This window comes from Babylonia areolata, chromosome 14 (assembly GCF_041734735.1).
Source record: "Babylonia areolata isolate BAREFJ2019XMU chromosome 14, ASM4173473v1, whole genome shotgun sequence".
Taxonomy (NCBI): Eukaryota; Metazoa; Mollusca; class Gastropoda; order Neogastropoda; family Buccinidae; genus Babylonia; species Babylonia areolata.
Window position 1 is genome coordinate 22,986,057 of NC_134889.1, and position 12,500 is coordinate 22,998,556.

At 42.8% G+C, this 12,500-nt stretch overlaps 2 protein-coding genes across 6 annotated transcripts in view; both read left to right on the forward strand.

The window, feature by feature from the left end:
• Nucleotides 1-2,264: 2,264 nt before the first annotated feature.
• LOC143289648 (uncharacterized) lies at nt 2,265-3,191 on the forward strand. The gene has a single exon (XM_076598696.1). It carries the CDS (start codon nt 2,265-2,267, stop codon nt 3,189-3,191), a length of 927 nt encoding a protein of 308 aa, XP_076454811.1.
• Nucleotides 3,192-3,537: 346 nt separating this feature from the next.
• LOC143289927 (TNF receptor-associated factor 2-like) overlaps nt 3,538-12,500 on the forward strand; it is a 32,896-nt gene continuing 23,933 nt past the window's right edge. For 2 of the 5 annotated variants that reach the window (XM_076599176.1, XM_076599172.1), the window contains exons 1-3: nt 6,793-7,135; nt 7,485-7,714; nt 10,614-10,701. In XM_076599176.1, coding sequence (XP_076455291.1) covers nt 7,503-7,714; nt 10,614-10,701 — 300 coding nt within the window. In that variant the 5' untranslated portion in view covers nt 6,793-7,135; nt 7,485-7,502. Of the gene's footprint in view, nt 3,696-6,792; nt 7,136-7,484; nt 7,715-10,613; nt 10,702-12,297 lie in introns of those variants that run through there. The other 3 variants (XM_076599173.1, XM_076599174.1, XM_076599177.1) reach the window with 3 other exon arrangements.

Below are 12,500 nucleotides of genomic sequence, written 5' to 3' on the forward strand. Positions count from 1 at the left end.
ACTGACAGTGATTACGTTGGTGGTGGCTACATCAGCATACACAGACAGTGATGACGTTTGCGGTGGCTACATAACCACATACTGACAATGATGACGTTGGTGGTGGCTACATCAGCATACACAGACAGTGATGACGTTGGTGGTGGCTACATCACCACACACTGACAGTGATGACGTTGGTGATGGCTACCTCACCACACACTGACAGTGATGACGTTGGTGATGGCTACATCACCACACACTGACAGTGATGACGTTGGTGATGGCTACCTCACCACACACTGACAGTGATGACGTTGGTGGCTACATCACCACACACATACAGTGATGACGTTTCACCACACACGGACAGTGATGACGTTAGTGGCTACATCAGCATACACAGACAGTGGTGACGTTGGTGATGACTTGGAATGCCTTCCAGCTGTTGTTCTTCTTCAGACGTAACAATGATAACAGTAGAAAACACACACACACACACACACACACACACAACCGAAAACAGATTTACGTAAAGTCTTCTGCCATATGTTTAACGGCCAAGAATGTTGATTTTGTGATAAATTAACAAACGTGACTTAATGTTTTTCAGTTGTCAAGCATGATATGATTTAACCACAGCTGCATCAGGAAACAGGTATTGGGATGAATTATGCATTGATATCATGGGTAATTACTGTTACCATCATCATCATTATCACACACACACACACACACACACACACACACACACACACACACATATATATATGTGTGTGTGTGTGTGTGTGTGTGTGTGTGTGTGTGTGTGTGTATAGCGGTCCGTCGGTGGAAAGTGGGGGGCCGGGTGGGGGCGGGGTTGGGGATTCTGTTTGGAAAAGACAACTTTCTGTACTAATGATCGAGGGTATAATATAGGTAATATTAAGCCATACACTATAGTGAGATTTTTATTCATTCATATTCATTCATTATCTTAACGCCATTCACAGCCCAGCAATACTGAACGACAAGGACCGACACGCATTACAGTACTAACACACAAAAACAAATCTAAACCAAACAGACTCGGAGATAGCGTGGCTACTAAGAGATCCCGATATCATGTTGATTGTGGTCAATGGTTAAAATGTGATTGCTGTTTTATCACGTCACTTTTTATTTGCGTCACAATTAGTGTCACTGATACTAAATTTAGAGCATACACTATGTTGCCGTATGGAGAAGAAACCCGGCAATAGGCTGCTTCAGTCGTGTATTTACATACAGAAACTATACATATATATGTAGGAAACTGAAACGGAAGGGGACACTGCATGACTCGATTGAAGATGCGAACACTGACAACGTAGACAAAGTGATTACAACTGAGTAAAATACCACTACGGAAGTTACGCGCTCAAAGAAGTGACTCAGTTTCATATAAATGATTAAACTATTTTCATTCACTTATAAATAGAACGGGTGCATTTTGGCCCTGTAAAGCCGGTTTTGTTGTTGAAAAGATAAACAAAATGGAAAAATATAATTTTTAATAATAGAATAACATCTGACAATTCACTTCACACGAATGCTCCATTTCATTGTCAACTGTCTGACAGACTTAGGAACACAACGTCGTCCGCTATATTAACCAACCAATTAAAAAGTGCTTTCATAATGTTTTATGACCTCTATGTACTTCCATAAAGTAATTTTCGACCAAACAGGGTTTCTTGGTTTTCCTTGTACTGCAACGTGAATCCGGAAACTCCGACTCACGTATTTTCCATTGGTCTATTTTTAACGCATGCGTGAAAGAAGCGGGGAAAAAAAAAAGATACCAGCGTGTCGTCAGATGGGGCCTCATACAGAAGAGGCCACACACCTCAGTACGATCAGAGTGTGAATATTCTCAGACAGAGCAAACCTCCCAAATCCAACATCTCCAAGGAGGAAAGACACGCTCTACAAGAACTGAGGAAGGAGGACTCCATCATGATTCTTCCAGCCGACAAAGGCCGTGCTACAGTCATCCTACCCAAGGGGCAGTACTGTTAGAAGGCACATAATCTGTAACAAGATAAGAAGACCTACCAACAGCTGAGCAAAGATCCCACCAGCAAGTACACTGCCCGCCTGACAAAACTACTGCAGTGTCTACAGAAGTCAGGGGAACTCTCTTTAGAACTGAGTACGGCAGATTGTACCCCACAGCCACGGATGTGCCAAAGTTCTACGGACTGCCGAAAGTGCATAAGAGAGATGTACCCCTCCGTCCCATTGTCGCCTCTAGGGGATCCCCGATGTATGAGACGGCCCGCTTTGCTGCAGACATCCTCTCGCCTTTGGCAGAAAAGACGGAACATTCCATCGCCAACAGTGCAGACCTGGTGAAGAAGCTAAGTTTGTACCACAGCCTGATGCTGGTGTCCTATGACGTCACAGCCCTGTTCACCAGTGTCTCTGTGAAGGACAGCATTGACATCATCAGAAGGAGGTTACAGGATGACAACAGCCTTCAGCAGCGCACCAACCTGTCAGTGGAACACATCTGTGATCTACTGTCCTGCTGCCTCCACACCACCTACTTCACCTTCCAAGGACAGTTTATCAACACTCGGACTGAGGGTGCAGCCATGGGGTCCCCGGTGAGTCCCATTGTCGCCAACCTCTTCATGGAAGACTTCGAGGAGAAAGTCCTGGCGTCGTCAGTTCCACACTCCTCCACGATACTGGGGCCGCTACATGGACGACACCATGACCGTGCTCAAGAGATCAGTGGTCGAAGACTTCACGACCCACCTCAACAACCAACACCCTGCCACTGTGTGAGTCAAGTTTACCTACGAGGTAGAAGAGAACGCCGCAGCATCGCGATGTCGGGTACCTGCATCACCAGGACAGAGACAGGCCTCGCCTTCTCTGTCTACAGGAAGCCGACCCATACGGACCAGTATTTACAATTCAACAGTCACCAGCCAGTGGAACACAAGCTTGGAGTAATACGCACCCTCACCCACCGAGCAAAGACCCGGTCTGCTCCACCGACACTGCTAGGGAAGAAGAGGTGCAGCACATCAAGAAAGTGCTCACTGTGTCGGGATACCAGAAGTGGGCCTGGGACATCCCAGGGGGCAAGAAAACCATACCCCACCCCTCGACTCAACGCCAAACCCCGTCGAGAGGGCACGTCTCCATGCCATGTGTCACTGAGCCGGCGTCGTCACTGAGGCTCTCAGCAGGAAGATCCGGAAGTTGGGAGTCAGCGTTCACGCCAAGCCCACCAACACCATCAGGAGCCAGTTAGTCCACCCCAAAGACAAAACAGATAAACTGGACACATCAGGGGTGATATACCAGACAGACTGCCAGGACTGTGACCAAAGTTACATTGGTGAAACCGAGCGCAACTTGCACAAAAGACTGAAAGAACACAAGCGAGAGTCCTCCCCAGTTGGCGAACATCAGACCCACAACCAACATCACTTTGTAAAGGACAATCTGCAAGTTCTCGACAGAGAAACAAGATGGTTCCAGAGGGAAGGAGGCAGTCCACATCGCCGCCAGGAACCCCACCCTCCACCGTGACCGGGGCCGACACAGCCTTCCGTGAACTCCTTACTCGTCAAGTCGCATTGTCGTGAGTTCGCTCACGGCGATGCGCAAAGTTTCTAGTTCTCTACCCAGCAGTTGCGCTGAAGAAGCCGGCCGGATCGCCGGCGAAAGCCACGCAAGTGAGTCGCCTTTTTTGACTGAGAGATCGGTTTAACTTGTTAGTCATTACAACACATGTTGCACGAGGAAAAAGATCAAAACAGTCTCCTTGACACTCGAACACACGGCCATTTTAAAAGAAAAAAAATGTCTATGATGAATAAAACAAAGTTTCTTGCAGAAATGTAAGACACCGCCCAACAACAACAAACAAAAGATTAAAATAAATAAATAAAATAAAATGGAAGAAGTGAAGATGAAGATTCGATGGGGACATAAAAAGGCCGAGAGGTCCAAAAAGCAGACTTCAACATAATAAAAGAAAAATTGTCTGACGCCCAAGACTCCTTCATCGAGACATCAGCCACGCTTAGCGTTTGCGAACTTTGGGAAAGGTTTAAAACCATAATCCACTCCCTCGTGAAGGAACACATCCCCTCAAAAACTGTCCGAAACAAATCCAGCCATAAACCCTGGATTACCCCCCACATCAAGTCAATGAAAAGAAAACTCGCTCGGAAATTTAGAAAGAGCAAAACCTCATCTGACCCCTCAGTAAGACGACAGTACCTACAGATGAAGGGCAAAGTACAGCGGGAACAACGTCATGCATACTGGACTTACATCAACAACATCATTGATCCTCCCAAAAGCGATGATGAGCAGTTGAAAGGGAGCAACCAAAAGCGATTCTGGAATTACATCAAATCTCTCAGACGTGACAGTACAGGGGTATCTCCACTTCGAGACCAAGGAAGATTATTTGCATCCCCAAAAGAAAAGGCCAACATTCTAAACCACCAGTACAAGTCAGTCTTCACGAGAGAAAAAAGCAGCAAAATCCCAACACCATCGGGAGTGTCCTACCCTGCAATGGCCGAGATCACGATCGACAAGGAAGGGGTACGCAAATTGCTGAAGAACATCAACCCATATAAAGCAGCAGGACCTGATGAGATTCCAGCAAAAGTGTTGAAAGAGTGCGCAGATGAGATCGCGCCCCTGCTCTCTATTATCTTCACCAAATCACTGGCAGATGGATGTGTACCAGACGACTGGAAAATGGCGAACGTGACAGCAGTTTTCAAAAAGGGCAATCGTAACTCTGCTGCTAACTACAGACCGGTCTCCCTCACCAGCATATGCTGTAAGATGCAAGAACACATCCTAGCAAGCAACATCATGCGCCATCTGACCCAACATGAAATACTTGACAACGCACAACATGGGTTTAGAGCCAGAAGGAGTTGCGAAACTCAACTGCTAACATTGTTCCAAGACATCGCCAAAAACCAGGACAACAGACAGCAGACCGACATGGTAATCCTGGACTTCTCCAAAGCCTTTGACAAGGTCCCCCACAAACGCCTCCTCCGTAAGCTAGACCATTATGGTATACGAGGATCGACGTTAGACTGGATCAAGGCATACCTTTCTGACCGCACCCAAATCGTCGTAGTTGACGGCGAAAAATCTGAGCCAGCACCTGTCATCAGCGGAGTCCCACAGGGGACAGTTCTAGGCCCCATCCTATTTCTGATTTACATCAACGATCTGCCTCAGAACATCAAGGCCAATATTAGATTGTTCGCTGATGACTGTATAGTCTACTCCACCATCAAGACAATCCAAGACTGTAAAATGCTCCAACGAGACCTCAACACCCTGTCTGACTGGGAACAGCGTTGGGGAATGGAATTCCACCCAGAAAAATGTAATGTCCTTACCTGTACAACATCAAGGAACCCCATCAGCTACAACTACAAATTAAAAGGACACACCCTCGAGCATGTTGACAGCGCAAAATATCTCGGCGTCGACATAAGAAATGATCTAAACTGGAAAGAACATGTTACAAGAGTCACCAACAAAGCCAATAGCATGGTAGGCTTCCTAAAAAGGAATCTAAAAACATCCAATAAAACCACCAAAGCCAATGCCTACCAAACTCTTGTACGCCCGCACCTGGAGTATTGTTCATCAGTCTGGAGCCCGTACAAAGAAGGTCAAAAGAACAAGATTGAAATGGTGCAAAGAAGAGCAGCACGTTATGTACACAGTGACTACGGGCGGACCAGCAGCGTAACACACATGCTGCAAGAACTAAGATGGGAATCCCTCGAATCACGGCGGAACAGACAAAGGCTGACCCTGATGTATAAAATGGTCAACGGCATTGTAGACATCCCTCCAGACAAATTTCTCAAGAAAGGATCCGGCAGAACAAGATCAAATCATCGACACAAATTTGTCCATCTTAGCTCCTCCTCTGACCCTTATAAATACAGTTTTTTCCCATCAACCATCCCCGTCTGGAACTCCCTGCCTGCAACAGCAGCAGAGGCTCCCTCCTTGGCAGCTTTCAAGAGGGAGCTGAACAAGATCACAGTTTAGTCCCCCCCCTTTTTTTTTTTTTTTTTTTTTTTTTTCCCCGGAGGGACGCTGCGAGTGACGGTGGGTGAGAGTATGTATACATGCTCTTTCTCATTGTCACCCCCTCCGGAGGAAAAGATAGGTCTAATTAGGTTTTAGTTAGGTATTTACGCCTCTGCGCACACAGGTCATTAATAGTCAGTAATGACGGCTGACCTTCCAATTTGAAGATTGAAGATTGAAGTCTAGGCTGACTGCCGCCAGTCGGTCCCTATACTACTACTACTACTGGAATATGCTCACACGTTTGACGCTGTTTGTATTATTCGACATCATGTGTGTGCAGTTTATATGTGAAAACCAGAAGCAGACAAGCTTTTTTTTTTTTTTTCATTGTACGTCATGCACGTGTTATTGTTGTGCGCTGGAGGAAATCAGTGATCTAAAATAGATCAGTAGGAAGAAATGCGCAGTGCCGGGCATGTGTCATGGGCCCATTCATCTAGGTAGGACTCCGATCGATACGTTTTGTTTCGTATTTATGTATGGTTGCTCAGAGATCTCTCGGTCGAGGTGGAGTCTCACTTTAGCATCCAAAATTCAGTTAAGGAATGACGAAAGGTTTGTTTCTGCAATTTCAAGTAAGTAGTTTTCTGTGGCATCTTAAAACCGGAATACTGTTTTTGTTTTCGTTTTTAACAGAAGGCTAACATCGCACAAGTGCGGTACGTGACGCATGACCGAATCAGAGGGAAGCTTAGGTTCAGTTTCAGTTTCGAAAGATTGTCACGGTTACGGCAATCTAACGTTTTAAATTTCATCGGGAAAGCTGGGAGATCAGTAAAAATTGATACTCACAGCACAGTGCACCGAAGTTGATTTGTTTAAAATGCGTCAAATCCAAAACAAGCGAGTCGACTTGACCATGTGCTGGTAGAATGACTTCCAAATTTACTGTAAAGTGTGCTAGTGTTAGTGGGAGCGGCTATCATAGGAACTAGGAACTGCATGAATGTATGAGTCTAAGTAATGTTTTTAACCAAGTGTGTTCAAAAGCCTGTGCATTGTCAGTGGTTGCCAGACCAGGGTTAGTTTTATTTTAGGAATTAAGATTTTAATTGATGAATTCTTTATCATTATCTTAAAGCTTGAAAGGTGTGCATTTCTGTGTGTGAGAGAAGTATACTGATTGAAGAGTGCATGTTTGAATGTATATAATTGTGTGTGTGCTTGTGTATGTTTATGTAGATGTGTGTGTATTAATGTGTGTGTGCAGGTGTGTGTTTAAACTTTATAAATCAGAATGTATGTGTATAACAATGTGGGTGGATGACATAGAATTCCTGTTTGCAGAGAAAAACACATTTTCACAGTTTGCTCACTGTTTGGTTTTCTTTCAGTAGTGTTGACTAACATGGCTCACTTGACTTTCTCAGAGCATTATAACACGCAGCATGGCTACTTCTGCTCCCTCAACCTCAGCTGGGGACGACACTGTGGAAAACGCTCGGCCGCTACCCAGGATGGGATACCGGGTGGAGATTTTTGAGCGGAAAACCGACAGGGAGAAATACTCCTGTGGTTTCTGTGCTCACATTCTGAGGAATCCTGTACAGGCTGACTGTGGGCATCGCTTTTGTGATGACTGCCGCATTGCCATTGGGGAGTAAGTGGTGAAATTAGTATGTACTGTGATTGTACTGTGAGTACATTCGTCTATAGAGATGTACTTTTGTGATGACAGCCGCACTGCCATTGGGGAGTAAGTGGTGAAATTAGTATGTACTGTGATTGTACTGTGAGTACATTCATCTATAGAGATGTACTTTTGTGATGACTGCCGCATTGCTGTTGGGGAGTAAGTGGTGAAATTAGTATGTACTGTGATTGTACTGTGAGTACATTCATCTATAGAGATGTACTTTTGTGATGACTGCCGCATTGCTATTGGGGAGTAAGTGGTGATAATAATGTATACTGTGATAGTACTCTGAGATGCCAACTGTTATGATTTTGCTATATTTTGTTACGCTCGATTGCATTTTGTTTTGAGGTTATGTCAACATCAAAATTGTTCTGACAAGTTCATTTTCAACTACATAGCATGGTCACTTGCTTTCCTATTGTAACATTACTTAGACGCTCTAGACCTATTGATCATGAGGCCAAGGCAGTCACTACTTAGCTTGGTATCACGTGATAATGCTCAGCTAATCATGTGCTTGTTTACATTGTTTCTATGCCTTGTAGATAAAATGTATATTTGCTGATGTGGCTTAGAGTGCAAGTGTTCACACCAGATTTTCTGATTGTTCATACAAACACTTGACAGGGGTTGGCATCTCTGAGTACTGTGACTACATTCATCCATAGGGATGTGTTTTTGTAATGACTGCCGCTTTGCTCATTGCAGAGTTAGTGGTGAAGATAGTGTGTACTGTGATAGTACTGTGAGTAAAATTAATCTATAGGGATGCACATTTGTGATAACTGCCGCACAGGGGGAGTAAGTGGTGAGTGAAGCTAGTGTTCGCTGTAAGCCGAGTGGTTAAAGCATTGGACTTGCAATCTGAGGGTCTCGGGTTCGAATCACGAACATAGTGCCTGGTGGGTAAAGGGTGGAGATTTTTCCGGTCTCCTTGGTCAACAGATGTGCAGACCTCTTAGTGCCTGAATGCCCTTTGTGTGTATACACAAGCAGAAGATGAAATACACACATTTAAGATCCTGTAATTCATGTTGGTGTTGAGTGGGTTATAGAAACAAGAATATACCTGGTATGCATACTCCCAAAATGGTGTATGACTGTTTGCTTGGTGGGGATAAAAACAGTCCTACACATAAAAGTCCAATCATGTTTATGTATGAATGTGGGAGTCACAGCCCACAAACGAAAAAAAAAAAAAGAATCCAAAGGAATGCAAAGAAAGTTCTGCTTCCCCTATGCAGAGCACAGGTCAATTTGTAGATGATGATAGTTCTGCATAATGTTTTGTGACTTGGATAACCTGCATTCCTTTAATGGCTATCCTGTAAAAATATGACATCATTTACACCTCTAGTGCCAGTAATGTGTACCTGTAGTAAAAGATTATCTTGCAGATGGTGATAGTTCTGCAGAATGTTTTGTTACCTGGATAACCTGCATTCCTTTGGTGGCTATAATGTAAGACTTCTATAAAATAATTTACACCGTCAGTGCCAACAGTATGCACTTGTAGTCGAAGGTCATCTTGCAGATGATGATAGTTCTGCAGAATTTTTTGTGACTTGGATAACCTGCGGCCCTTTATAATTTGATGGCTCTATACTGTCAAATCATTCACACCTTCTGTGCCAGTGATACACACCTGTAGTATATTTCCTTTTAAACATAAGCTATGATGCCTTTTATGGTCATTGCACACTCAGTATTGGGTTGTTTTTTTTTCATGATATATATACCAGTGTAATTTTTATAAATGTACAAATGTTCAGTAAGCATGCTTATTGGAGATGACACAGATGAACGAAGAAAATTTCCATCAGCAGACAATGAAAATACTTCAGCAATAAAGGGTATTAACTAAAGCTGTTGTTTATACTTGTGTAACTTGTATACTTTGTTGGGTTTTTTTGTTTTTGTTGTTTGTTGTTGTTGTTGTTGTTGTTTTTTTGGGGGGGTTCCATAACAATAGTCAAGTTCTTAACTAATTTTTTTTTTCTCTTTTGACAGCATTATTATCAGTAATGAGATGAAGAGCTTGTGTTCTTTATATGTTTATGTCTAATGTCATGGATTAAAGAATTATAATTGGTTGTATTCAGCGATTCACCTGAAGAAAACAGGAAATTGTGTCTGATTTTTATTTTCAAGTATATTTTTTCTTAGATTCTACTGGACCAGTACTTAGTTTTTCAGCCCTGACATGACCCAGTGTGTTAGGCCGGGCTATATCAAATCAAATCAATCAAATCAAAAACACTTTATTAATCCACATGGAAATTAAGTTGTGCAATCACAGGCTCGTTGTAAACACTAGCATAAAATCATCATGCAACATAAGAATAGATTAAAACTAGTCAAATAAGAATTCCCAATAGCTGATGATAGACTACCCCACCCCCCACACCCCCCTCTGCACACACACATACTCATGTTAAGACGATAGGGTATTGCACAACAGTATTTACAAATGAAAACATCCAACAAAAAAAGGGTATATATTACTAAAAATCACACACACACACACACACACACACACACACACGTTAAGACCATAAGGTATTGTACGACGATACATTAATAAAAACATCAAGGGAATAAATCGCATAAGCAACAATGAAAATAATACTGGTACTACTATTACTTCTACTACTACTACTACTACAGCTACAAACCTACAACTGCTATTATTATTATTATTATTATTACTATATAGCAATGATGATAATGATAATAATGATGGTGATGATAATGATGATGATGTTAATAACAATAACAATGATAATAGTCCGTGGAATTGCAGTTGAAGTGGACAGGTAGACAGATGCTACAGGTGTGTGTGTTTTTTCCCCCCCGACAGGCGTGCACAGGCAGGGCAAAGCGTGCTGTGCAAGAAGTGTGCAGAGGATGGATTGGCTGGGGAACAGTGTGAACTCAACCCTGACCTGGTATTATTGGTATTCTTATTATTTGTCATAAGTATTGTTGTTGTTGTTGTTGTTGATACTTATTGTTAGTATTGTTGTTGTTGTCGTTGATACTTATTTATTACTTATATTGTTGTTGTCGTCGTTGATACTTATTTATTATTAGCGTTGTTGTTGTTGTTGATACTTATTTATTATTAGTATCGTTGTTGTTGATACTTATCTATTACTAGTATTGTTGTTGTCTTTGATACTTGTTATTAGTGTTGTTGTTGGTACTTATTTATTACTAATGTTGTTGTTGTTGTTGTCAATGATATTCATATGGCGCCTATCTTTGGTCAGGGACCAAGCTTTAACCCTTTCACTGTCAGTCAGTTTAAGATGAAACACTCCTTGGTGTCAGAAGCACAGAAAAAAAATGGCCATCTGAGGATGGCTGGGGATTCCTCTGTGGTGTGATCAAAATGTGGCCTGTCTTACCACCGAAAATTAAGAGCTGTAGGTTTGTGAATTACCGACCCATGATCTGGTCGCATTTCAGCGACACAGGTGCTCTGCCTGGCTGGTGCATAGATACGACATTTTTAGTGGTGAAAGGGTTAAGCGCTTCGCAAACATGGAGACATTTTTAGTGGTGAAAGGGTTAACTCACTCGGGACGACAAGTTTTCTCCCTTGCTTTTCCCTACAGACGGCCCATTTGTAAGGGTTTGGAAAAAAATTACAAAAAATACAAAATACTGTGTAAGAAAATGAAACTTTCAGAACTGGTTTATTACGTGTTGAGCTATTACATATATATAAAAAAAATCAAATTTCTCATCTTATTTTTACAGTTTTGCCATATGTAGAAAATACTGCCAATTTTTCACCCCGAATCACCATACCCATGCTCGCTTTCTGCATTAAACTCGCTTTCTTCTTCGTCATCATCCATCTCTTCAATGTCCGACCCTTCAGTTTGTAGCATTTCAAGTACTTCGGCAACCCAAAAACATTGCCGTCACTGCCTTGTTCGCTTCACAACATTTTGAGAAGAGCCCGCTTTGCTAACAGGCTGGCACGCGGGCAGACGACCGGTCAGTGACTTTGTCAGCGTGTGTGCGAGACAGGCCACACATCCCAGACTAACCAATCATACTGTTCAATTGTGGAGTGACCCAGAATAGCGCACTCTGCTTGGCTAATCACAAAATCACGTGTACAGCGCATGATGGAATTTTACTTTCGGAGAATGCCATTCCATTCCTTCGTCCGAAACTGAATACGTTTTGTGTAGGAATGCGTGAGCATTCCTTCGTCCGGAAAGAGTTAAGCGCTTCGCAAACATGGAGACATTTTTAGCGGTGAAAGGGTTAAGCGCTTTGCAAACATGGAGACATTTTCAGTGGTGAAAGGGTTAAGCGCTTTACAAACATGGAGACATTTTTAGTGGTGAAAGGGTTAAGCGCGTTACAAACATGGAGACATTTTTAGTGGTGAAAGAGTTAAGCGCTTCACAAACATGGAGACATTTTTAGTGGTGAAAGGGTTAAGCGCTTTACAAACATGGAGACATTTTTAGTGGTGAAAGGGTTAAGCGCTTCGCAAACATGGAGACATTTTTAGTGGTGAAAGGGTTAAGCGCTTCACAAACAGGGAGACATTTTTAGTGGTGAAAGGGTTAAGCGCTTCGCAAACATAGAGACATTTTTAGTGGTGAAAGGGTTAAGCGCTTCACAAACAGGGAGACATTTTTAGTGGTGAAAGGGTTAAGCGCTTTACAAACATGGAGACATTTTTAGTGGTGAAAGTGTTAAACGCTTTGCAAACATGGAG

Bases quoted from the DNA above. Each gene is read 5' to 3' on its own strand.
- LOC143289648 (XM_076598696.1), top strand. From the start codon at position 2,265: ATGTATGAGACGGCCCGCTTTGCTGCAGACATCCTCTCGCCTTTGGCA.